The 25,006-nt window shown below is 43.1% G+C and overlaps 4 protein-coding genes across 6 annotated transcripts; 2 read left to right on the top strand and 2 right to left on the bottom strand.

Annotated features, from left to right (window-relative positions):
* Positions 1–9,465: 9,465 nt before the first annotated feature.
* LOC133891984 (copper-transporting ATPase PAA1, chloroplastic-like) lies at positions 9,466–11,366 on the top strand. 2 transcript variants are annotated; one of them, XM_062332716.1, is made up of 4 exons: positions 9,466–9,583; positions 9,684–9,760; positions 10,303–10,456; positions 11,003–11,366. In XM_062332716.1, exons 2-4 carry the CDS (start codon positions 9,710–9,712, stop codon positions 11,020–11,022), a joined length of 225 nt encoding a protein of 74 aa, XP_062188700.1. In that variant the 5' UTR covers positions 9,466–9,583; positions 9,684–9,709; the 3' UTR covers positions 11,023–11,366. The 2 variants fall into 2 exon arrangements, with proteins under 2 accessions (XP_062188700.1, XP_062188699.1); XM_062332715.1 differs by having other exon boundaries at positions 9,473–9,583; positions 9,707–9,760.
* A 547-nt stretch (positions 11,367–11,913) lies between these two features.
* On the top strand, positions 11,914–15,163 carry LOC133891982 (serine/arginine-rich splicing factor SC35-like). The gene is made up of 9 exons (XM_062332712.1): positions 11,914–12,091; positions 12,182–12,260; positions 12,459–12,538; positions 12,629–12,695; positions 13,558–13,629; positions 14,055–14,225; positions 14,334–14,417; positions 14,509–14,666; positions 14,739–15,163. The coding sequence occupies exons 1-8, from the start codon at positions 12,016–12,018 to the stop codon at positions 14,627–14,629; spliced, it is 750 nt and encodes a 249-aa protein (XP_062188696.1). The 5' UTR covers positions 11,914–12,015; the 3' UTR covers positions 14,630–14,666; positions 14,739–15,163.
* A 1,924-nt stretch (positions 15,164–17,087) lies between these two features.
* Positions 17,088–19,863, bottom strand: LOC133891983 (transcription elongation factor SPT4 homolog 1-like). The gene is made up of 5 exons (XM_062332713.1): positions 19,632–19,863; positions 19,258–19,349; positions 18,809–18,864; positions 17,413–17,474; positions 17,088–17,324 (listed from the first exon to the last, which is right to left on the bottom strand). The coding sequence occupies exons 1-5, from the start codon at positions 19,752–19,754 to the stop codon at positions 17,274–17,276; spliced, it is 384 nt and encodes a 127-aa protein (XP_062188697.1). The 5' UTR covers positions 19,755–19,863; the 3' UTR covers positions 17,088–17,273.
* Positions 19,864–21,050: 1,187 nt separating this feature from the next.
* Positions 21,051–24,005, bottom strand: LOC133893302 (uncharacterized). Of its 2 annotated transcripts, XM_062334299.1 has the most exons (5): positions 23,705–24,005; positions 23,520–23,593; positions 22,730–22,862; positions 21,658–21,921; positions 21,051–21,570 (listed from the first exon to the last, which is right to left on the bottom strand). In XM_062334299.1, exons 1-5 carry the CDS (start codon positions 23,876–23,878, stop codon positions 21,298–21,300), a joined length of 918 nt encoding a protein of 305 aa, XP_062190283.1. In that variant the 5' UTR covers positions 23,879–24,005; the 3' UTR covers positions 21,051–21,297. The 2 variants fall into 2 exon arrangements, with proteins under 2 accessions (XP_062190283.1, XP_062190282.1); XM_062334298.1 differs by having other exon boundaries at positions 23,520–24,005.
* Positions 24,006–25,006: the final 1,001 nt, after the last annotated feature.

Below are 25,006 nucleotides of genomic sequence, written 5' to 3'. Positions count from 1 at the left end.
GTCGTTCTTCAACCACAAGTTCCTACGCCACCCCAGGAGCCGATCTCCGAATCGGAGCTTCCCCGAAGCAAACCCATCTGCTAGGAAGCTTTCGTACGACACGGTGAGACACCCCCACCGTTTTTCTGTTGATTCTGAGCTCTATTCGACCCTCATGACGTTTAGACCCAAGTTTAACCTAGCCTAGATCCCATCCATGGGGTACTTCGAGTTTAGCTCAGTGAATGTTGTCAAAATCACTTTAGACGCACTCCACTAGTTCCATAGAACATGTTGTACCCTCCGTGGTCGAAGGCCTTGCCGGAAGCCTCGCCGGCGACCCCTCCAAGGTGCTGCCGGTAAGGCCTAGCGGTTTGACCGCCACTATGGCCGATCTGATCGCCATTCTACGGTCTGACCGTCAGCTCGCCTGCGGTCTAGCCGCCAGAGGCCAAAACTCTCTGCTGGCCGCCAGTCTAACCGCCACCCCAAGGCCGGTCTAACCGCCAGCTACTTAGGATAGCTTATCAGCGATTTCAAACTTCGAAACCCTAATACCTTGGTGATCTTTTACAAATGTTTTCAAACCTCTCTAATATATCTCGAGCATGCATCACATGTGCACACTTCCATCATTTGTTTATTTATGCTATGCATTCTTGTTTCGTTTAGAGGACGTTACACCAACAGTTCAAGCAAGCGAGGGCAACACCGAGGCACTCCACTTCTGTGAATTCTGTGCAGGGAGTGTCAGGCAAACCCAGGTGCAGCAAGGCAAGTATCTAAGCATATTAAACCCTTGTGTTAAATTGAATGAAGTCAAAATTTGATAAATCATGCTTATATATGTTGCATGTTTAGCGAGTCGATGTCGGGCAAAAATGAGTAGAACCTATGTTGTATTGCATGTCCTCTACCTTGAATTGTTGATTCTCTTTATCCTTATCTCCTCAATAATATTGTTGATGTCTAACATAATAGTTGTTCGACTTGCTTAGCAATGCATAGGTTATCGGTAAAAGTCGAGCAACGGTGATGCCGTTGTTTGCAAACTTATTGCTTACTTAATGTTTCACACTATTGTTTATGATGTTGAGATGGTTGAGATGTGAGAATGAGACGAGATGTGGGCGGTGTTAGGGGTATCATCTGCCTTGGAGGAGGTTTTCGGGGTAGTTCGGGGAGGGATCTCAGATACCGTAGGCCATTTTGCATCGGTTAAGCACCGACCATTGGCCGCCCTTGGCTCTAGCACTTACCGTACTCACTACATGCCGATCTAATGGTAAGGCGAGCCAAATGCCTCTATAGATGTGATCATTTGGGCCTAAACATCGATGGTGTGAGTGAACGAGCTTGTAAGAAGTATCTAGTTTGCTCCGAGAGTAGTTCTAGATACCTCTGCGCTGAGCAATGCACGATCCAAATGGTTGCGGCTTATTAGGAAAGATTGGCACGAGTACCTCCTTGTATGGACCTGTGTGGTCTTGCAAGCCGAATGGTCTTCGTGTCATGTGGGTAAAGGAGTATCCCCTGCAGGGTGTAAAAAGAGTTTGAACTACCACACTCTCGGTTATGAGCATGTCTTCTGTCTAGGCGCACCATCGAAGAGTCACGAGTTGTGGTTTGGGGTTGGATGTGTTGGTCATTGGGGAAGATGGTTCGTGTTACATACATGTTCGTGATGGTTCTATTTACATTTATGTACATTTGGTCATTACAGGGTATAATGGTATTATTGTTAGTCAAGCTTAATTGCTCACACATATGTCTAGGTTACTTAAGCATATTAATGTACTTAACCTTGATGCCTGTTTTGCTAACCGTTCAATGTATAATCCTTGTGGTCATGATAGTTATATGTGCTCTATATGGATTAAGTTTTGCAAGTACCTTCGTATTCAGCTACTCTACAGGTTTTGTAGATGAGGAAGAGGCAGTGTTCAGCTACTTCACGCCCGCCGATGCTAGTGGCGGGAATGAGTAGGCAACTACTCGGTGCTCGCGTTTTGGGGGTGAAGCCTACAGGCATATGACTTTACCCATTTTTTGTTGTCTTAGCTCTTGTTTTCGCTGCATAGTTTTTCTTTTGAGTTAGAAGTTGAGTAGGTTTTAGTCTCCTCCTAAATCTTTTGCTGTAAATTGATAAACTTGTAAATGTTTAAGAACTTGTAATATAATTTAATTACTCGCTCTTTATTAAGTTTGGTTGTGATTGCTTATGTTAGAAAGGCATATGTTTCGGTCTTGGACACAAAACACGTGCCGGGACTGCCGGGATAGTATTCTAGTTAATCGTTGAAGTCGTAATTAAGTAAATGATCGATTTAATGATTAATTAGAATACTGTTTGGATGATTCCTTATAGCGTAGGCCGGTAGGTGGCGTCTCTCTTGTCGCTTGACTTACTCCCCAGCCGCACTGCTTAAATTCAGTAGATCTGGCGAACGTGGCGGTCACATCCTCATGATGGTGGCCAACCTCTCTATTGGCGTCCCTCTAGATGCATTGCTCTTGATGGCCATCGGTGGCCACTCAGACGCACCCGCAAACGGCGCCGTACACCTCAGCGGCCCACCCTATCAGACGCGGATCCAACGAGGCTTCATGGGGACCACCCGATCTACGACGGCGATGCTCAACATGACGCGGTGACGCGCCCGCTTCAGCGTCGCACGCCCATGGCCACACACCATGGCGGCGCGACCTTCATTTCATTGGATGCGGTTGCACTAGCGACGACCCGCGATCAACGGTTCTTTAGCAAGCAAAGGCGCGACAACGCCTGAGCTCTCCAAGGTGGCGTGCGATGCGCCACACCAACGCTTCCATCCCAGCAGCGCTCGAGGCTCAAAGATGACGCGAAGGCGCCCATATCGACTGGCACTTGCACCGGTGCAGCCCTTTTCACGCAACTTCAATGCAACGACCCAACGAGCGGCGATAACGCGAACCGCCCATAGTAGCGGCAGCTGCTGCGCTCAGCGAGGGGGTGAGCGGTTGGTTAGAGTTGGCTGGAACCCTAACCCGTCGCCTCCTTCCGGTTATATGGGACGGGGTGGGGGGAGCCCGAATGGGCCTTGGGCCAAAAAGGCCGAAAGGCCTCAGCCTAGATTTTCTTATCCCATGTGCAAAAGAAAAAAGAAACCCCCTGTTACTGTTATGAGGCTGAATAGTAAATGGGCTTCGACCCAGTCTTATTTTTGCCTGAAATTTAACATATTGGGCTGGCTATTTCCATTTTGACACCTGGGTCCCAATAAATAGTCCATTCAAATAGTATTGTCTATATTATTTCTATTATAGCCCATGTAATTATTCATAATTGTACTAGTTTATGTACTTTTATGAATAAGCATATCTAGACCCAAAAAGTACTAGATTTGGAACATGTTCAATGTGTTTGCGTCTCTGTATTCCCAAAAACATGTCTTTACCTTTTCATACCTTTAAATTCTTAGAATTTACTTTATATTGCAATTGAATACTCTCCGCATATCTATTTGGATTTAAGCCCAAATTGCTTTATATAAGCACAAAGCGCTTGAAAGTGCATCTAGGCCCCCTAAGTGGGGTTTGGCTTATTGATGACAAAACGATTAAGGAACTAATATGTTTATCTAAGTTATGAACAGGTTTAAGTATTAGTTGAGAAGACATATGACGTTTGACGCCCGTCGAAACAAAAGGAGAATCAACTAAGAGTACTCAATAGGATTTAAATTCTTTTATTTTTAAAATTGAGTCTAGGATAGCCGCTCTATTAAGAGGGTTGCATTTGATTACTTGGTTAGTGTCTCAATGCTCAAAATATCCCTTAGAACCAACTAGTTGAGAGACACACTCACCCACGGACACCGAGTTAGTTCTGCAAAAGTTCACTGAGTCCGGATACTCCGGTGTTCACCGGATACTCCGGTACTCAGTGTTTAGTCTGGAGTCTCCGAGGTAGACTCCGGCAGAGAGCCTCGGTTCCGGTTTATTTTTATTGGAAAAAGACCGGAGTCTCCGGTGTTCACCGGATACTCCGGTAGTTTATGGGTTGTTAGACCGGAGTCTCCGAGGGAGACTCCGCCAGAGAGTCTCGGTTAAGTCTTTGTTTTAATTGAAAAAGACCGGAGTCTCCGGTGTTCACCGGATACTCCGGTAAGAGGATAAGTTTTAACCGGAGACTCCGGCAGGGGTGTCTCGGTTACCTTTTAATCTTTTTGATAAAAAGATCGGAGTCTCCGGTGTTCACTAGATACTCCGGTACCTGGAGAGGCCGGAGGGTTCGGCTAGTCTCCGGACTTAGTCTTTTTGAAAGCCCAGTCAGGACCGGAGACTTTGGTGTTCACCGGAGACTCCGGTAACTTAACAGAATTGTAACGGCTAGTTCTGACACGTTCTGTGACCGTTCTGACGCCGTTTTTGGATTTAGGGCCGGATACTCCGGTGTTCACCGGATACTCCGGTCAGTTCTGACAGAACAGTAACGGCTAGTTTTTGAGAAAGGGCTATAAATACTCACACACCCCATGGCATTTAAGGCTTGCTGTTGCTGGTGAACTCTAGACTCTTTGAGCACTTTAAGAGCATTCAAAGACCCTCCAACCATCTCTAGTGCAAAGTTTACAAAATTTAGTGAGTTTGTGTTTGGAGAGGGTTTAAGCCACTTGAGTATTGAGTTCTTCCTCGAGCATTCGCTGCAATCATTTCTCTTGAAGCTTCGTGCTTCTAGACGGCAAGGCGTCGCCCGTAGAGCACCCAAACTTTGTGGAGTGCCGCGGGAAGTTTGTAATCATCTTCGAATTGAGTAAGAAATTCTAGCTTGATCTTGGTGGTTGCTAGAAGAGGATAGGGTTGGAAAAGACCCGGCTCTTTCTGAGCTCCTCAACGGAGATGTAGGCACTTCTTTGTGAGGTGGCCGAACTCCGGGATAATCTCTCGCGTTCTTATTCGTGCAATTTGCTTAATCGTGTGAATTTGTGATTCTTCATACAAATTGCTCTAGTGATCATCTAGCTAGTGTTAATTGTTATTTTAGCTCTGTGATATCCAGTAGACCTAGCTTCAACTATAGATTCTAGCTACTTGCTTTAATTCGTAGTTGTTCTAGATTTCCTGTATAAACCGGAGTATCCAACCTTCACCGGAGTATCCGGCAGATTTAATCCGCTGTTTTAGTTTTAATTTTCAGAAAAGCCTATTCACCCCCCTCTAGGCACTTTCAATTGGTATCAGAGCCTAACCTCCTACAAGGCATCACCGCTTGGAGGATATTATAATGTCGACATCCGGAAGTCTGAGGGGTTTTAAAGATGATCCATCAAAGAGTGACGACGGTAATGGTAAAGGAAAGGGAAGTGAAATTACTTTCAATTATGATCGTTTAAATTCTTCAAGCAACTATATTTCCGTGCCCTCCGGGCGTGCACCATTCTTCGATGGTACACATTATGCCACTTGGAGGCACAAAATGGAAATGCATTTAATCTCTCTTCATCCTAGTATTTGGAAGATTGTTTGCACAGGATTTGAGTTGCCGGAGGAAGATCAAGAGCTCACCTCAAGTGAAGAATAAAATATGCATCGCAATGCTAAAGCCACAAGTGTGTTGCTTAGTGCTTTGAGTTCAAAAGAATTCAATAAAGTGGATGGACTTGAAGAAGCCAAGAAAATTTGGGATACACTTCAACTTGCTCATGAAGGGACTACAAGTGTGAGAGAATCCAAAATAGAGCTGCTTGAGGGAAAGCTAGGAAGATTTGTGATGGAAGATCAGGAAACTCCTCAAGCCATGTATGATCGGATGATGGTGCTTGTGAACAAGTTAAGAGGGCTCGAAAGTGAGGACATTGATGATCACAAAGTGGTGAAGAGGTTTCTTAGAGTATTTGCTCCTAGAAACCCCACTTTGGTGATACTCCTCCGAGAGAGAAGGGATTACAAGAGGCTTACACCAAACGATGTGCTTGGAAGGATCCTTGCTCATGAGCTCATGGAAGAAGAAGCAAATGAAGTGAAGATTCATGCAAAATAAAGCTCAACCTCAAAGAACAAGGAAGTTGCATTCAAGGCAAGCAAAAGCAAGCAAGTTCAAGAATCAAGTACAAGTGAAGACGAAAGCTTCGAAGATGAAGAAATGGCATTCTTTGTGAAAAGATTCAAAAAATTCATGAGAAAGGGAGGCTATTCAAAATATAAGAGAGACATGCCCAAGAAGAGAACATCAAGAAGGGCATGCTATGAATGTGGCGAAGTTGGTCACTTCATAGCCTATTGTCCGAACAAGAAGAAAGGAAAGGATAAAGAAGACAACAAAATCAAGCCATACAAGAAGGACAAGAACAAGATGTACAAGAAGAAGTATTCGGGCCAAGCATAAGGTAATGGAACAATGACATCTACTGCATATTTACAGATTATTCACCATTAATGTGAGGTCTACATTTTGTCATCTTGACTTAATAATTACCTTCAACGTGTTCTTTCACATATTCTACTTAGCATAACACAAAGTAATAGTAATATAAACGTCTACTGACAAATGTGAGATTATACCTCCTACTACTATGAGATCTCACCACATTTGGTGACTATCTTCAATATGTTAGCTACATAATTTGAGGTATCAACTTGACTTTACAAAATTTTGCATTATTATTACAACATTATCATGATAATTTTTAATTTACATACAATAAATTAATCAAATATATGGTTCAAAATATGATACAATGACCGGCAAAGAGTTCGATAAACTCACGTTTGACAGTCACAATTATGTAACACGAGCAATGGATGTCAAGGTCAGTCTTGTATCCCGCGAAAAAGTATCGGTACTACCACCTCCCCAAGAGGGAGAACCACAGCTAACAGATGAAGTTAAATATAGAGCTTTATACATAATAAGACACCATATCCATTCGGATATTAAATCTGAGTATCTGATAGAAGAGAATCCGAGCACTATATGGCTAGATCTAAAAAAATATGAACAGCAAAAGACAATCATTCTGCCCAATGTAAGTTATAAATAGACACATCTCTGACTTTAGAACATTATACCCGTCGGAGATTACAATCATGTTGTTCATAAAATCTGCTCAAAATTGTGTTTCTGCGAACAAGAACCTACATATGTGGAGGAATAAAGAAAACTCTATTTTCTATATTTCCCGCTGATAGGATCTTACAGCAACAATACTGTGCAAGAGAATACCAAATTTATTCTGACTCAATACATGTATTACTTCAGACTGAATAACATGATGAACTCCTTCTTAGATTCATCATCAGTATTCAATCGGTGCTACTCCTTTACCTAAAGTACATGCTAATGTCAAGAATAACAACAAGTTCGATGTTACATATAAGTCCATAATAGACTTCACATTTTGAATCTAAATATAAATCACAATATATATTGTGTACAGCTTAAAGTCATTATATGGCTTCAAGCAGTTAAGATTGTAGTACAATTGACTAAATAAGTTCCTTTCACAGAAGGGTTATTCCAACGATTGTATATGTGTGTTCATAATAAAATCCCAATTAGATTTTATATCATCTCCAAACTACACATGACAAAATATGTAATCATCTTAAGATATAATTTGAAATGAATGATTTGGTTAAAACCAAAAATTGTTTAAGTCTACAACTTAAGCATATTCCTTTAGAAATATTTATCCACCGGTCCACCAATATCTAAATAATATTAGAAAATATATCCATCAAAACACTTATAGTTATTCAATCACTAAATATGAATCAAGATCTATTTGTACTTAGGTTGACAATGAAAAGATATTGAACCTAAAGTTCTATATTTTAGTGCCATCAAAGCGGTCATGTATCTTGCAAATTGCAACAGACTTGATATTGCATTTGCAGATAACTTGATAGCTTAAACAACACTGCTCTAACAACGGCATTAGACGAGGGTTAAAGAGGATATCCACAGATATCTATATGGCACCAAAGATCTAGATTTTTCTATCAGAAAAATCAAGATATAAACATAGTAGGATATCCAAATTCTGGCTATATAATTGATCCCCATAATACCAGCTCACAGATTGATTTCATGGTAATATAGCCATCTGACAGGAGTCATAAAAATATATTCCAATAACTATTTCCACATATCATTCTGAAACATCACATACACATGTATGGCTTCACAGAATGATCAACCACATAAAATCATATGTTATTGGTTCTATTAAATCATCAACTTATTATCGTTGATGATAATTTGATATGCATTACTCAAATACAAATAAGTTACATAAAAAGTAATATAACTAAACATATTGCCCCTAAAATGTTCTATCCTCGTAATAAAGAGATAGAAATCTTGCAGACTAAATCATGTGATAATCTTATATATCTATTCACTATGTCCTTACTAACTTTCACATTTTAAAAAATATATTCATAGAATTGATATGCGACAACTACGAGATTTGCAAGGTTCAGAGGGTTTATCCCTAAATAATAACATGTTTATATTATATTGCACTCTTTTTCTTTATGAGTTTTTCTATATAATTTCTCATATAAGATTTTTAATGAGACAATATCTATACAAGATCATATGTCATATCTCTTATTTTTTTTTTCTTTCAGGGTTTTTAAAGGAGATATCAAAGACATATGTTATTCTCTAAACTCGCTTATGAATTTCGTCTTTTAAATATTTTCTCATATGAGTTTACATAGAGACAATAATTAATATATGTTGTATCATTTTCTCCTTATTTTACACTAGGTTTTAAAGTAGTTTTTAACAGCATATCACTATTATTCCTTCTATTTTCTCAAGAGGTTTTTCGGAAGTTTTAATATGATTCATATATCATAATTATTATTCTTTAAACTCACCAATGAGTTTTTCTTCTTAAGTTTCTCATATGAGCTTATAGTGAGGCAATAATCAATATATACCATATCATTTTCTCCTTATATTTTCTTATTATATTTTAAAGGAGTTTTAATGGCATATCAACATATTATTTTCTCTTTATATTTTTTTCAGAGTTTTAGAGAAGTTTTTAATAAGAAGTTTGTAACCGAAATAATTGATCAAGAGGAAATGTTATGAATAAACACCTTTTTAGTGTAACCATGTGATCAATTAATAAAAATAGTGTCTATTAGGAAGTGGTATCTTCCCAATAAATATATCTTTTGTCATATATAAATATACAAACACCTCATATATTAATACAAAAATTTTATTATCTACTCCCTCCTTACTTTCTATTTACAACACTGACGACTTCTTGCAGTTTCATGCGTGCTGCTCCCAACGTTTCAGAATTCATTAGTATTCAGCTTTTGGGTCCGTTCCTTTCTCATAAACCAACTGAGTTGATGCATTCTTTGTTTTATTGATGATGCATTATTTTTTTTCAAATAGGATGCATTCTTTATTGAGCAACTATACTATAGCTCACTAACATATAGAATCCACATTCAATATAAAAAATTAATTAGTGTCCTGCTGTCCCGCGGTGGCGGCGAGTATGCCGGCGTTGGCTCCTCGGTCTCCGCCGCCGCAGCGTCGGGGGATACGGCTGAATCAGGCTCCGAGGCTATCCTGCTCAGTGTCCAGGTACACTCCTCGTCCACACCCTACTCAAATTCAACTCCTCCCCTTTGCGTCCTCTTCTCGAATCGCTTGTTCGATTTCGATAGTTGGTTAGCCAGCCCAGGTCTGGCATGCTCTTCTTTGCAGGGGATGATGTGCGACGGGTGCGCCGCAAGCGTGAAGAGGATTTTGGAGAGCCAAGTATGCATCCCTTGCATTTCTATCTACCTTTATATCCGTTAAGACATAAGAGGGGGGATGAGGAAGAGAAGAAATTGCAGCAATATTTTTGAACTGCATTGTAATGCATGAAAGCAAAGAACAATGTGCGAAATTTAAGTAGCACTAAGTGTAGCTCAGACAAGTCTTCTTGCTTTTGTTGTTGTTAGGCACTAACAGTCTAGCACCATCCATGCACCATCATGAAACAGTTTCCAGTTGCAACTTGCAAGTCTGTGTATATTAGGGATGCATAAAAGTCAAAGACATACCATGGTGCATGTACTCGTGTTTTTAGTATACACTATACAGTTGCAGAGGATTAAAAAGTTTTGCAATGCTCAGTGAGGAAAAAGTTTTATTAATGGGGACATTGTTGAGTTTTAGGCTTTAGCTGAGCAAATATCTGACGGATTGTTTCTTATGTTTGCTTCTGTAATTGTCTGTAATTTTAACTGATTGCTCCCTTTCAATATGCTTCTACTCATCACCTTGGGACACTTATCTTTGGCCTCATTTTGCAGCCTGAGGTTACTTCTGCTACTGTTGGTTTTAAGGAAGCAAGTGCAGTCGTATGGACAACAGCTGAGGCCAAGGCTTCAGAAGATTGGCAGAAGCAATGTGGAGAGAAACTTGCTAAGCACCTTGGCACCTGTGGATTTCAGTCTCACCTGCAAGGTAATTAGGTAATGGCTACATTTTTTTTTCTATCCTCGGGGTGGTCAATGAATAAATTGAGTTATTTGAGTTCTTACATATGAAGTTCTTGTCAGTTTTCAGCCATGGCAGTTACCTACTTACCATTATTAAATTTAACTGTAAAGTAGACACTAGACACTTCCCTGAAAATTCGTAGTGGACCCTGTTTTTCAACTACAAGAGATAAAGATGTATTCCTTTTCTGGATTTGAATTATTATACAGAGTAGATCAAAACGGAATTAGCTGTATTTCATGCTAGAATTCGGTCAGAGATATATCAACCTGTTGGATGAGTAAACCTAATTCAATTGAGAAATGCAAAATTTCCATGTTTCATATCTGAAACTCTCATTTCTAGCGGATAGAAGGCATTTTAGGCATAGTTATGAACAAAGAACATGCAATGCTGGCTTGAAGTATGTTTTTATCCACATTGTGACTGCAACAACTTCCTAGCATTTTAAAACAGAATCTGCAGTTTACTGTGAGCTTCACTAGTACTTTTTTTTTTAATCTTTCGCAGAGCAAGGTGAAGCCAAATAAAGCTGATTCTGAATATAAATGGTGTTGTCCGATGAAGTTTACCGTCCGAGTTCACCTGAATGAGCACATGGTTCATTTTCTACCAGCATCTCTGTTGGCGGAAAGTTCTGCTACCCCAAATTACAGCGTTCCTGCGCATGCCTTGGTGCTAGTGTGCTAGCATAATAGATTCCTTTTTCATGGGCTTTAGCTAGATCAATTGGAAAGCATTCACTGAAGTACTATGCTAAGATACTAGGTCGTTGTTCCAAGCCAAGGGGTTTGCTTAACTCCTTTCTTCTCTCCTATGTACTCGTCACTGTTATGAATATATAAGTACAATCGTGTTTTTGCATAGCTCATCAGTCAACATGTTTTTCACTTCTCTCCCTGTTTTGTGTTGCTACCCCGTACATATACATCATTTGTTGCTACCATCCATAAGTCTTTCCCAGATTTGGATGGGTAGTTTGGGACGAAAGAACCAGTCTTTCAAGGGCTTAGGGCTTGTCTATTTTAGCTTAGAATACAGTAAATCTGAAGAATCCGTCGAAGTTTTTTCCCATCAAATTGTAGATTGTGTGATTTTATAGTATAATTTGGTTCGTGGATTGTAAGAATCAGTTTTATATTGTGATCGTTTGTTTTTGCTTTTGCTTTTGAGGCTAAAATTTATAATCAGAATAAAAAACAAACATGACCTTAGTTGTTTTTTCCATTTCAATGGTTAAATGCCCTCAGGAAATAAATTGGAAGTAGAATAGGAAAATCTTGAAATAGAAGGAGAGAAGGCGAAGTTGGGCCTGTCTGATGTGAAATCGCAAAGGCCCATCTAGGAATAGCCCGACAAATACCTAAGCACGGTATGACCTGGGCCCACCTGTCCTCTTGCCGTGCCTAGAAGAATCGGCAGCTTTTGTGGCCGCACCCCCTCCCGTCATATCTCCTCTCCTCTTCCCTCCCTCGCCTTCCCACGCCTCCACCCGCCGCCGCATCGCCCCCGGCTTCGGCGAGATGTCGCGCTTCGGGCGATCCGGCCCGCCGCCGATCCGCGACACCTACTCCCTCCTCGTCCTCAACATCACCTTCCGTGAGTTCCCCTCTCGCTGCCGCGTTTCCCTTCCCCCCTTCTCCTACAGGCCCTGAATTGGTGGTTCAACTGTGTTTGGGTGCCCCGCAGGCACGACAGCCGATGACCTCTTCCCGCTCTTCGACAAGTACGGCGAGGTCGTCGACATCTACATCCCCAGGGACCGCAGGTGAGTGTGAGGCGAACAGCGGAACATGGGTTTCGGTTTGTCCGTTCGCCGATGCGGGGTTTGACCCGTGTGCGGTGTGTAGGTTGTGTGGGTGGTGTGGGATATGGAATTAGGGTGTGGCGCGTGTAAGTTCGGGAGTGGGTTTGTGTGTGATTCACTGATTTTTGTATGCTTATTTATCTATGGCTACGGCTGTAGGACTGGCGACTCCCGAGGGTTTGCGTTCGTGAGGTACAAGTACGAGGATGAGGCGCAGAGGGCAGTTGATAGGCTCGATGGTGCGTTTGAGTTTGTCACCTCTGTATAAAATTGTGTGTTCCATGCGTTTTGAGTTTGGATATATTTGTTAACTGGTAGTGTGTTTGCAGGGAGAGTGGTAGATGGGAGGGAGATTATGGTGCAGTTTGCCAAGTATGGCCCAAATGCTGAACGGATGTAAGATCTCTCTTCTCAACACTGCTTGTATGACTGCTCGTGAGTTTGAATGATAACTTAATTTTTTTTTATTGCCGTTTGTTTGTCTGTTGTTCCCGAGTGATGTAACTGGGCTTTGTGATTTCTTTGCTATATGTGGTTTTTATGGGTTAGCGGTTGGTTATACTAGGCAATAGTGAAAGTCTGAAACCTTGTGCCTTGCACAACGGTAGAATACCATGCACTAAGACAAATAAATAACACTGATAATTATAGCATTTAAGCCATGAATGATGGGTCTGAAAGTGCGCTTCGTTTATTGCCTTCATGTGCTATCTTAGGTTTTGATTATCGTGTCCAAATTCATGCAGTCGATATCAGTTTGTTGCGCAATGTTAGACTTACAGTCACTTTTGTTGGCGCAGCAGTTTTTATTGTCTCCTGGATTTCAACTTGGTTGATGTATATGAGATCCTTATGTTTTCTTACAGTCACTTGTTGGCACAACAGTTTGACTGTCAATCGCTCAGCGACCTGTTGTTTTATTTTAGTTGAATGTAACATATCCTGATTTTTATATGTAATTTTCTCTGAGACTTGGGAGTTAGCAAGAAGGATGCATAACAAAACCATGATGCTGCCAAAATAAGTGTGTCAAATATGCATACATAAAATGATCTATAGTGCCACATGGTGATCAAAGGAAACTCATCTTATGTATTGTAGGAATACACTAAGCAGCCAGAGCTGATCCTTTAAAAATTTCGACAAGAAAGCATTCTGGTGTGAGAGAGTGAACTAGCTTTTGTTGGAGTAAAATTGATCTGCTCGTTAGCATCCCTACTGAACCCGTGGATAATATTCTTATATCTGACTTTCACAGTGATAAAGGGAGAATCGTGGAGCCACTTCCAAGGTCAAGGGGCCGTTCCAGAAGCCGCAGTCCAAGACGGAGGTATAACACTACCTTCATTTTTTTTCTGAATGTTATACACACGTTTCTTCAAGTTTTTAGGATGAATGATATCTAGCACTATCGTTTAGCTTCCACTAAAGTGCAAACTTGATTAATTTGTGTAGTTGTGTGTGTAATGGTGGTGCACATCGATAGATAGGTGCCAATATCAAGTCAATGCGCATCAGTGAAGTCTTGATTCTGCGCCTGTGCACAAACATCACATTTCATTTTTCTTGCGCATATCAAAATTAGATATGGCTCTGTTGACCTTTGCTGTTTGCAGTGCCACCATGCTGGTGGACTAAGGTATACTCTTGTCTAGATAGGCTGTCAATTTGTGATTTGCTGTTGTGTATTATCAAGCTTATTCAAATCTCGTTCTGTTCATTTTCTGAATGCTCTGATGCTTGCCACATTTTAAGGTACCGTGATGATTATCGAGATGACTATCGAGATAGAGATCATAGAAGGCGAAGTCATAGTCGGAGTGGAGATAGATATGGGCATGACAGGTACAGAGATAGGGATTATCGTCGTCGTAGCAGAAGTCGCAGCTACAGTCCTGATGATTACAGGAAGCATGGGAGAGACAGGTATACACATTTGAAAATCAATATGCATGTTAGAAAAATCAATTCTAGTGTTTTCATCTTTCTGGTTTGCACTGATTTACCCTATTTCTGCTCTGTGATTTTGGGCAGTTTGTCTCCTGCACGTAAAAGCCCTAGTCGTAGCAGAAGTCGCAGCTACAGTCCAGATGATTACAAGAGGCGTGGCAAATACAGGTTTGCATATTAGAGAGGACCTGAATTATTTTTTCTGTGCCTTGCTAGATTGCACATAACATTATTTTTTTAATTCGGTAATTGTTAGCAGTGCATCACCTGCAAGTAGGAGCCCTAGCCGCACCCCTCGCAGAAAGCCACTTTCTCCTGAGGGATCTCCTGTCAAGCACAATGATGACCGGTCTCCGCGTTCTCTGAGCCCTTCGACATGAGCGTAATATCACTGGCGATGCATCACGAACAGCTAAGGTCTCTAGATTGTTCACATTATTATGTGGGTAGCAGTTAATGGTTGTTAATACAAGTTTTGTTTCTTTCTAGTAGGAGGAATGGACAAGCCCTGATCATATGAGTGGCTATGTGATTGCTTGATGACGGGCACTCTTCAGTTATTTGTATTTGGCTGTCAGTTGCTGCTTCAATCTTCAAATACTACTTTCTTTGGGCACCTGAACTGCTTGTCGAGAACTTTATGTAAACAAGTTCCATTCCATTTGCCCTTCCTATTAGTATTTCATATTAACATTGTCTCTTCAGTATTGAGTACTTACCATTAATGGTGACCTGCACCTTTCTAGTTACATGGTGGAGTGAAGATGTGCTGGCTGATAAGCGGTCAACATGCACGTTGCTTACTGTTGAAGTTGATAATGTTTGTGCTGTTTGCCTTGTTGATGATGATGAGTGATGAGATGATGATGATGAGTGATGAGATGATGATGATGATAGTACTGCAGCTGCTTACACCATTTGCTGTCTGCACTTATTATGCTGACAAGTAAGGTTCCAATGATTTAACTGAGTTCAAATTTTCAAATGTTCAGTCATAAAACCCTTTGCACCATGTTTCTACATGCTGGCTGTTTTCAAAATTTTGGACTTTATAATGCCTATGCAGTTATTTTTTTGACAGATTAGTTTTATTTTGGTCATGAGCCCTGCATGAACATAGAGATCAATTGCATGATTAGTTGTGTCGTCCTTGATTTCTGTTGTTTGACCAAGCATATCTTCTCAAGAATGCACAGGGTAGCGAGACACGTTTGTTGTTGCCAGCTCTATTATTACAGTTTCGTTATAGTTCACATCCAGTTAAGAGTGTCTCCGTTCATACGGTGCTAGCTGTAGTCTTGGTAGATGAGTTTGTCTATGCTCTTGTGAATAGAATGTTCATTGTCACGCAATCGTAGTAGTATATTTTTACGCTTATCAATGCATATCTTACCCCGTTTGTGAGCTTTCTATCACGCACGTTTGCAAATCAATGCTTTGCATGAAGTTTGTCAGTTTTTCGTCCCATTGCATTCATGCATCAAGAGCTAAAAGATGTGATGGCGTGTAGATAGATTTTGCATCTTTGGATTTGTTGCTCTTAAGCAATAGAAGGCGTGGGTGAGGTTTCACCATCAACAACAGAAGCCAAGGTTGGTTTACATTCGCTTGATTGTCCTGGTGCTTTCTGGACGTGAATGCTGATGACTCGCTGCGGAACTTCATGCTGTTGTCTTGGCCTTTTGGAAAGGAGTTTGCTGAATCATATAAAGCTCTGTAATTCTGTAAGACTGTAACCAGCAATGATGTATGATAACTTTGCTCGAAATGCATCAGCATTTATTCAGTTGAAATTTGGGATCACGATCTGACAAAAATGCATCAGACATTGTGAGGTGGTGTTGTGCCCTTTTGTTTTCCATCCTGGTGTCTCTTGTTCCTTGAAATGTGACTTTGGGTGAAATTTTGGTCGGTTGAAATAAATAGTTAATCACCCGATAATCATTACGTGAAGAAGGTGATCTGGTTCGTCCACCACGAAAGAATTGGTATGTTTGCGAGGCATTTATTTGCCATTTGAGACTGCACCTTTTATCGTTGCTGCTCCTGTGTCCCCATCTTATCGGAATCTCAAAGAAAATGAACGGTTATGCCATGCGATCCTGCAGAGCATGTGTGCCGGAAGCGGGAAGCCTGCATGGAGTGCGGAACCTGCCCAGGCACGCCATTGCCATGCCCGTTCTGCACTTCTGCTGCCGGCCGATTGGCGTGGAATGTGGTGATGACTAATGGCACCGCGGGGCACATACCACGGGGTGCCTCCTCGGCTCCACCCTCCCGTCTCCGGTCCAGCGTTTACGGCCTAGAGCTCTTAGAGTAAAATTAATAAAAAATTATCTAAAAGTAATTTACAATTTTCAGTTCTCAGAGTAATTCCTTCGAATAAACTAAATACTGAGACCTGAAAAACTATATTTTCATGATTCATTTTCCTCACATAATCACCTCCTCCGTAATGAATATCCTCAAAAATCAATTTCAACCTAAATAACTTTCCTAAAACATTTAGATCAGAAAAACTATACCACCCATCCCATAACGGACGCGCAGCTAGAGCCAGCCGTGGTGCATTGTGGCTTGGGTCTCTGGATCGACGACCACCCGCGGTGAAGTGCTTGCTCGGTGTACATCGTGAAGCTCTGGCTACTTCAGCCCGCGCTACACGTTTAAATACCTACGCCACGGGCGCAGGGTGACATCCGGCCAGCGGGCGTGCAGCTGGTGCCAGCCATTGCTAGACCCCAGGCGGTGATAGCCTCAGACGACGGGGCGCGTTGCCAGAGTCAACTGCGCCTGACGAAGAACAGTAGGCCAGGTAATACGTTAGCATGTTTCAGCTAAGGGGCAACAGATCAATTCCTCACATAATTACTAAAATAGACTCTTGAGTTCTACAGAAGCGTCAAGTCAATCGCATTAGCTGCTCAACAGAAGAAAATTGCTAGCAGTTTCCATAGCAAGCACTAGAAGCTGAAGTGCCGTATTGCTTCAGGATCGGTACGCCGAGAGCAACCTGAGCGTTGCTCAAACACGCTTGGGAGGCACATACTGCACGTTGTTGTCTTGGCAAATCCCCTGCAGCGACGAAACGAAAACGTGAGGTCCCCAAGAAACACATCGCAGCACAAGAAAAATTGTGGCTAAAAGATGCATTGGTTTTTACCTGATACTCCTCTGGAAGCTCCTCTGAGACCGCCAGAGTATAGCACCCCGGAATGAACCTACCTGCAGATTGATGAACACAAAGAGGTGGGTGAGACTCTGGACAGCGCCACAGCGCAACAATTGGACATATTCTTAATTAATGAATTGCACAAAAACAGAAGTGATCTTTCTACAAGTTTACAGTTTGTTAAGCTCTGAATAACAACAAGCTTAAACATGATTTGATAAGGACATGCTGATCATCTAGAAGTTATGAAAAAGGTAATATGACCATAAATTAATTTATTTTAATTTTTACAATGATGAGTGAGAGAGCGACAGCCCCACAATTTACTAAATTGCTATCCAAACTCATAATGATGACAGCTTAACGAATACATTCAATAAATAAGCATCTTTCCTATGATGTTGCTTTTCCAAACTGGAAAGCCATGTAAACCAGAAGAGCGTCTATAGCAATAAAATTTAGTGTAACCTGTGCATGATGTGAATAAGATTTTGCTCATAGTTTGAGCGTAATTTCAAGAGATTTAGAGGGTCCAAATTCTTTAGATGTACAGCCCAAATAATTGGACAGCAATGGTCTGTGCCAAGCCTTGATAGGAATTCAGAGAAACAAAGAAAATTTAAGCACCCGGTGCACTCATGGAAGATTGCGATAAGTCAACTACAAATAAAAAACACTGCAAAATTCGAGGCATTAACACATTCTTAACAAAACATTTTTCTGTATTTTTTGTGATGATATGAATTAACAACTAATCGACAAGAGATTTCCATATAAACACCATGATTTGGGAGCCAATTCCTTGGCTTAAACTGGAAGATTCCCAGTCCAAGGTTTTTAGCTTGGTTTTGCGATCCTAGACAAATACTCCCTCCAATCTGAAATAAGTGTCGTTTTGGACATCGACACGGTCCCCAAAATACAACTTTGACTAATACCTTTTGTTGTAATATATTGATAAAACATAGCAAAAGTATACTGTTATGAAAGTACTTTTCAAGATAAATCTACCCGTATAATTTTCAAGTATCCAGACTCAATACATAAAAAATAATTTGTAGCCAAAGTTTGAAACAATTGACTGCATGCAACCCAAAATGACACTTATTTTGGACTGGAGGGAATAGCAACCACATAAAACAGGTCAGCCAGATTCGATAGAAGTAAGAACCAGATGAATCCCAGTTCATCCTAAATGATGCTTACCAACTACCACAAGTCCTACTAGCTACCATAGAAAATGTTGCAATCGGCCAATGAACTAACCAATACAGCATGAGTCCCTTCAAAATGGCATCACATCGTAAACATGCATACCACAGCAAGCTAATAGAAGAAATTACTAAGTGCCAAAAAAATGCAGGACACGAGAGAACTAAAGGCCCACCAATTCTCAACCAACGAGCAGCCCAACTCCTACTGGGGTCCATCAGAGAGATTATTCTGCATAACATAAAAAGCATCTTCATTAGCTCTTGTCGACAAGTGGACTACATGAATCACTTTAGCGACATCAATGCTTTCTGCATATGAGCAGCATAGCAGTAGCAAAGAAGGATGCATGATCATTCAACATTTTTGCATTTTGATTGTTTTAGTCTACTTCACACAGGATGAAAAATACCAAGCCCCTAGCAGCACACTACTTTTGTTTTTGTTGGCAAGTCTTTATAAGCTAACTTGAAACAGGTCAAAGCACAAAATACTTTCTCATAATTACTAAATTCATTCCCTGCGATTATAATAGCTGTAGGTGAATAAGAAGTATAATTCTACAAAGATGAGAACACTAATGGCAACAAGTAAAAGCTGATTGCAATGAGGCATTGGAGTTACCCAGTGAAGTTCGGGGTGGTGCAGTTGACGACGTTGTCGTGCTCCCTTTCCATCTCCAGGAACGGGCAGTTCTCGCAGCCGTTCTCCCTGAACTGCACACGACGCCCAAAGAGCAATCAAGCACAAGAGGTTGGGAAAGCCACCATCAGCGTCAACGATAAAACCCGCCCCAGAAATTTAATGTCAGAAAACACAACAATCTAGCACCGAATCGAATCGAGAAAACGAGCTGCTAAACCCTAGCCGCCGGGAACGGATTGCTCCCGAAGAAACGAAACCCCAATCCAACACAGGGCCCCTGGCTGATCCGATGGGCAAACCAAAACCACAGCTCTAGGGTGGAGAGGGAAGGAGGCGGCGGAGGCGGAGGGTACCTGGTCGTAGGTCTTGACAAGGCGGCACCGGAGGCAGGCGCGCAGCTCGTGGCCGAAGCTGGTCGGGATCTGCGCGTGGCCCACCCGGTCGTCGTCCTCCATCCCGCCACCGCCGCCCCTCATCCTCGCCTGCTGGTCGCTTGCCCCTCCTCTCGTCTCGTCTCTCTCTCTCTCTCTCGCGTTCGTTCGTTCGCTCGGACTCGGATCGGAAGTCGGGACGCTCCCGGAGCTTCTCTCGGCTTCGGCGTCGCGTTGGAGGTTTGGGTTTACGGCCCAGCCCAATAGAGACCATTCGTGCCCACCTGTCAGGCAGAGCTCTTTAGACGCAAAAGGCTGAAAGGCACGAGGGCCCAGCCCAATAGAGGTTTCTGGTTGCGCTTGCGCCGCGAGGGCAGTGCGCGGCCGTCGTGTGGTCCAGGAAGAACCACCGATCGGCACGTCATTGTCATGTGCCGGCCAGCCGCTAGCAGCGCCCCCACGGTCGTGGGGAACGCACCGTTGGGTTGCGCGGGGAAGCTGACCGTCCGCTTGCCGCGGCACACGGCAACTTGAGCCACTCCTGAGTTCCTAGCACAGCCAGCGGGGTCGTGTAAACACACAGGAGCCGCCATGAACGGCTAGACGTTGGCCAAAACGCGGCCGGGACGGCTCTTTTTCGGCTTTCTCGTGGTTCGCTGCGACGGCCTAACACAACAGACGCATGGAATCCAATGGCTGTGTCTGCTACGGCAGAATGTTTACCATCGGCATGCCAGCCACGAGCATGGAGCAACAGAAATACCTGCGCCCACCCCGGGCTTGATGAGGACGAGATAGCTGAATCATGAGTACATGACAGGCTCAAATGCTGATACTATTCCAGTTTTTCTAGTAGCAGTGATGGTGCCGTTGCTTCTAACAACTTTGGCAATGGAGTTAGGTGCCACTGAACGGCAAAAAGTCAAGGGGCCACCCCTCATTTTCCAGACCTACCAACGGAGACGCGGCATGCAACTGAAAGTGAGAAGAAAAGCAGCAGCAACACCAAGGAGCATTACAATTAGAGCATCCTAGTGTTTAAAGGTCTCAATAAGTCTTAAGATGAATTCTACATATGCTGGTTTGGCTTAAGACATGCTTATGTTATGTTTGAGACTCGGAGGACTCACTTGAAAATAAGAAAAATTCTTCACGAGAGCTCGGTTGGTGATAGTTGTCGATGATGAGAGAGAAGAGAATTAATTTAGAAACAATATTTATTGTTTAAAGCCTGGTCTCCAGCTTAAAGATCAACCATAGTAATATGCACATTAATGTTTCTTCTTATAACGTATAAGTCCACGTCTTGAAACCATCTTTTTAGCCTACCACCGTCCTTTTGCACACACATCGAGTGTTAAAAAGCACGCCACACCACGACCAAGCAACCAACCAGCCACAAAAGCACAAATCAAATGTTAAAAATAACCATCGTTGCTGCCGTATCCACACACACCTTCAGGGGGATTAACAACGAACATGGAAACCCTGGGGCTAAGTCGCGGAGAAAACAGAAAAGCAAACCGGCAGTTTCAATCAATCGGTCCTTCAAGAGGAAAAAAAACTCCCTAAAAATCACTCCTAGAGACGGCGACAGTGACGAAATGAATGATGTTGGCTGCTATGTCCATCAGGTTTGTTGTTGTTGTTAAACCAGCGCGATGCTGCTCTCGCCACCGGGCGGCTTGCGGATCCCGCCCAGGTAGTCCCGGGACGGGGCCTTCCCGTCCGCGAAGATGTCGCTGCCAGTCATCTCCTTCAGCTTCGCCGTGCTCAGGTGCTTCTCGGCTGCCCCGGGGGTGGCGGCGTCTCCTTTGAAGATGTCATTGCCAGTCAGGTCAGTGAATTTCTTCGTGGGGATCTTCTTCGCGGTCTTCACCACGCTGTCGTCGTCAGCCTCACCAAATTTGAAGTTGCTTACCTGTTGTGAGAACGACAGGAAAACAGTAAGTGCCACTACAAGCTGTGTAACTGAGTAAAGTAGGAGATAGTGTTCAGAGGTCAGGACATATGCGTTTTTCCCCGGTGTCTGCGAGGTCGAGCCATTCTCTGAGTTGCGTGGCCGGGGATCTTCAGGAGGAGCAAAAATGTCATGGCCGCTGAGCTCCTTGGATTTTAAGTTAGATATCTGCCTCTTCATCTTGCTGTCATCCTCGCTCTGAAGAGTACCACTCAGCTCGCGCTGCTTGGCCACCTCAGCTATCGAAGTCGGCTTCTTTGGAGAAATGCTTTCTTCCTCAGCAAATGAGATGTGGCTAATAGTACTAATTGCCTGTATTGGACACAATCATATTTGATTTCTATGAGATCATGCAGCAGGATTAGTCTATCTTTATTCCAGTCACAAATACAGTGAAGTCTACATCAAGTCGATGGTTATTCATCTTTTCACTCCGAAAACAATACCAAGCACATTATTGATTTTAAAAAACTTTTAGAGTATGTATGCTGCAAATAATGTAGTACTATAAGACTAGAGATGCCAGATTACAGTTGCTGACCAATCTGTATGAAATTGTAGTACCATCAGCTAATTATGCAGGAGAGTTTACAAAACCTGCTGTTATCTGTATCTTTTGAAACTAAATCAGGATTTGTTATCTTATGACATTTTAAGGAACAAAAGGTGCCCAACAGCCCAAGAGTACATGAGTACCTAAGTCCTATTATATATTAATCAAAGTTCTTGAATATTATGTCAGATTAATTGACCAATCAGCATGTTCGGTTCTATCACAAGGAAAGGTCACCAACCAGTGTGTACACAAATAAATAATGCTAGCACAAACCCTTCCCGCAAGATTCATCCCAACAACTTCTAACACTTGAAAGGGTGCAACATTTAACAAGTTTGATTTTAGCAACCAGCAGCTAATATCAAGGGCATTCTAAATGTATAGCAGAGCAGGAATATTAATCAACAGCTTCATCTCAACAACTTAGCATAACATCTGAAAAAAAGAACTAAACTGCTAACACTGCAGCATTGCCGCAAATACAGCCTAACCGACAACGGCACACTAAAACAGAAGGCAAATCAGCCGACAAAGTCATTCGAAAAAAAATCCAGAAAACAGTACCTGATAATTCTTTGTAGCTGTTCGGATGGGAGTTAGAGAGGCATTGCCAGATTCATCTTCCTCAGCCTCACCTCCAGCCGCAAAGATGCCACTTCCTGTCATCTCCTTCCACTTAGGAGCTGAGCATGGTTTCCTGGAAAAACAAAGAACAGCTTATTGAACTGCAGCTTGTCAAATAGTAAATCACAGAGTTGAGAGACTCCCTCTCAGTACTAATCTGAAATCTGGACAACCAATAAAACTAAGATGATTTGCAGAACTTTCCGAACCATACACAAATCAAGAGGCTTGTAATCAATACAAATGCAACAAGACAACAAGAGCGCACCTAATCTGAAAAGGTTTCTGGAATAGCGCAAGAGGACAACAAAATTAAGTGGCGCATTTTGAAGGCCATGGTCAAATTTCAAAATTCGAACACAGCTGGAGAGATCGCGTCACATGAACATCCAAACCATGTTACGCTACAGTCTAGTGGTAATTATTTTAACCAGCATATAGAATGAAAAACTATTTTAACCAGAGCCTGCCTACAGAGCAGAACTAAACTCGGCGCGCGTGTCTCACCGGACGAGCTAAAACTCAAATCCAACAGATTTCCCTACTCGACCCTCTACAGATCAACGATGGCACCCTAAAGTTCGAATCTTTCCCAAAGGCGGAGCCTGAAATATAGAGAGATCTAATAATTGCCAAGGCCTAAAACTCGTCCTCAACAAGAACAGAACACTAAGGCAAGTCCCTCCACCACGGCAAGAGTCTCCCGCAAGGCAGACGCGCGGAATCTTACCTCTTGTTGAGGCTCTCGGCCTCCTCCTCCGTCACTTGCCCACCGAAGACCACCTTGTGGATCGCCTCCGACGGCTGCACCAAACAAGGAACGAAAAAATTCAGACAGGGCGAAACACCCCCCTCCTCCCAACAACAATGGCAGAGGAGGCCACTTCCGCAGCGCCCCGAGGGAAGATAGCTCACCTGGTGAGGCCGGCGGTTGGGCGGCGGCGTGGCCCCTGCGGCCGGTTCCTGCGGCGCCCCCTCCGGCCAGATCAGCAGGTCCGCCGTGTTGGTGTGGGACTTCCTCACCGGCGCCGGCCTCTCCATGCCGTCCCCCACCACCTCCGTTCCCTTACCTCTCTCTTTGCACAGCATTCCCTCTCCTGCCGGGGGTCTCTCTCTCTAGCTCGCTGGGGGAGCCGGGTTTCTCTCTCTAAAAAGGCAATGTGAAGGGGGGAGGTGGGAGTGGAGTGTGGAGTCGAATGGAAGGAAGGTGAGGGGTCGCTGTGTGGTGCTCACGGCCCCCACCTTTTTTAAAGACCCCACGCGCGCCCACCCGCTACCCCTACCCACCCTCCCAGTCCATGACCTGTGGACCCCCCATCGGCGGGAGGGCCTCCGCGAGGGACTGTCCGGTGGGCCCGTCCTAGGGGGGGTTGACCGCGTGACGGGGAAGGGGGGCGGCGTCCGTAACGCTCGCTCCGCGCGGCCGTTGCAACGTCGTCGTCATCGTACGCCGCTTCCAGCGCCCGTCAGTATTTGAATTTTTTGAACGTTTGCAGCTCGCACGGAACGGCCGGATTGCCTGCCCCGGAACGGCCTCCGTTCCGTACTCTCTCTCTCTCTCTCCCTGTGGTTTGTCTGGTCAGCCACGCCCACGCAGCAGAGGCAGAGCAGAATGTTCTAGACGTCTAGTGTAATCTTGTAGCAGTACAAGTACATGCCACGGTGTATATTATTACTACCTCGATGTCATACAAAACTTGGATAAGGACCCTGCATCAAAGAGGTAAAAAAATTTGGCAGTTACTATATTACATGGACTAAAATTTTTCTTTAATGGATCTAGGATGAGGATCTAATGGTATCTATATCATCTTTCATCTTGCCGCTCATCCTCTCTTTCACACGACAATTTCCTCATAGGTTGAAGCCTTACTTCCATCCCTCACCTCCAACCGTCTTCACGGTGTTCCACCACCAGATCTACGTTTATCACCTCCGTTGTGCTAATCTCTCTATTTTAAAGTTCTCCTATTGAGACACCAATCCACCAGCTATCCTCGCCGTCTTGCCACTCTACCCCCGTGCCGGCTTCCACCACCAGGTCAGCCTCCCTCCCCCAGAAGCTCTTCTAAGCCTGTCGACGAAGGAATCCCCTTTCTAAATAGATCCCCTCCCTTAACCTCAGCCAGCTGTTGCCATTCTTCGTCGCTTGAGATATTGATCTCATTTTTAGGTGTCTAATAATGAGGAAGCGTGCAAAAATTAAAATAAAATGGT

The sequence above is a fragment of the Phragmites australis genome, chromosome 15 (genome assembly GCF_958298935.1).
Source record: "Phragmites australis chromosome 15, lpPhrAust1.1, whole genome shotgun sequence".
Lineage (NCBI taxonomy): Eukaryota > Viridiplantae > Streptophyta > Magnoliopsida > Poales > Poaceae > Phragmites > Phragmites australis.
Note: the sequence above shows the minus strand (reverse complement) of the source record. Positions and strands in the feature narration are given on the sequence as shown.

Bases quoted from the DNA above. Each gene is read 5' to 3' on its own strand.
- LOC133893302 (XM_062334298.1), bottom strand. From the start codon at position 23,878: ATGCTGTGCAAAGAGAGAGGTAAGGGAACGGAGGTGGTGGGGGACGGC. The intron at 21,922-22,729 runs GTACTGTTTTCT...TGTCCAATACAG, and splicing joins CAGCTACAAAGAATTATCAG to GCAATTAGTACTATTAGCCA. The intron at 21,571-21,657 runs GTCCTGACCTCT...TTCTCACAACAG, and splicing joins CACCGGGGAAAAACGCATAT to GTAAGCAACTTCAAATTTGG.
- LOC133891982 (XM_062332712.1), top strand. From the start codon at position 12,016: ATGTCGCGCTTCGGGCGATCCGGCCCGCCGCCGATCCGCGACACCTAC. The intron at 12,539-12,628 runs GTGCGTTTGAGT...GTGTGTTTGCAG, and splicing joins GGCAGTTGATAGGCTCGATG to GGAGAGTGGTAGATGGGAGG. The intron at 13,630-14,054 runs GTATAACACTAC...CCACATTTTAAG, and splicing joins AGCCGCAGTCCAAGACGGAG to GTACCGTGATGATTATCGAG.
- LOC133891984 (XM_062332716.1), top strand. From the start codon at position 9,710: ATGATGTGCGACGGGTGCGCCGCAAGCGTGAAGAGGATTTTGGAGAGC. The intron at 9,761-10,302 runs GTATGCATCCCT...CTCATTTTGCAG, and splicing joins AGAGGATTTTGGAGAGCCAA to CCTGAGGTTACTTCTGCTAC. The intron at 10,457-11,002 runs GTAATTAGGTAA...AATCTTTCGCAG, and splicing joins ATTTCAGTCTCACCTGCAAG to AGCAAGGTGAAGCCAAATAA.
- LOC133891983 (XM_062332713.1), bottom strand. From the start codon at position 19,754: ATGAGGGGCGGCGGTGGCGGGATGGAGGACGACGACCGGGTGGGCCAC. The intron at 19,350-19,631 runs GTACCCTCCGCC...CGTCGTGTGCAG, and splicing joins TTGTCAAGACCTACGACCAG to TTCAGGGAGAACGGCTGCGA. The intron at 17,475-18,808 runs GTGGGCCTTTAG...ATCAATCTGCAG, and splicing joins TGCTCGTTGGTTGAGAATTG to GTAGGTTCATTCCGGGGTGC.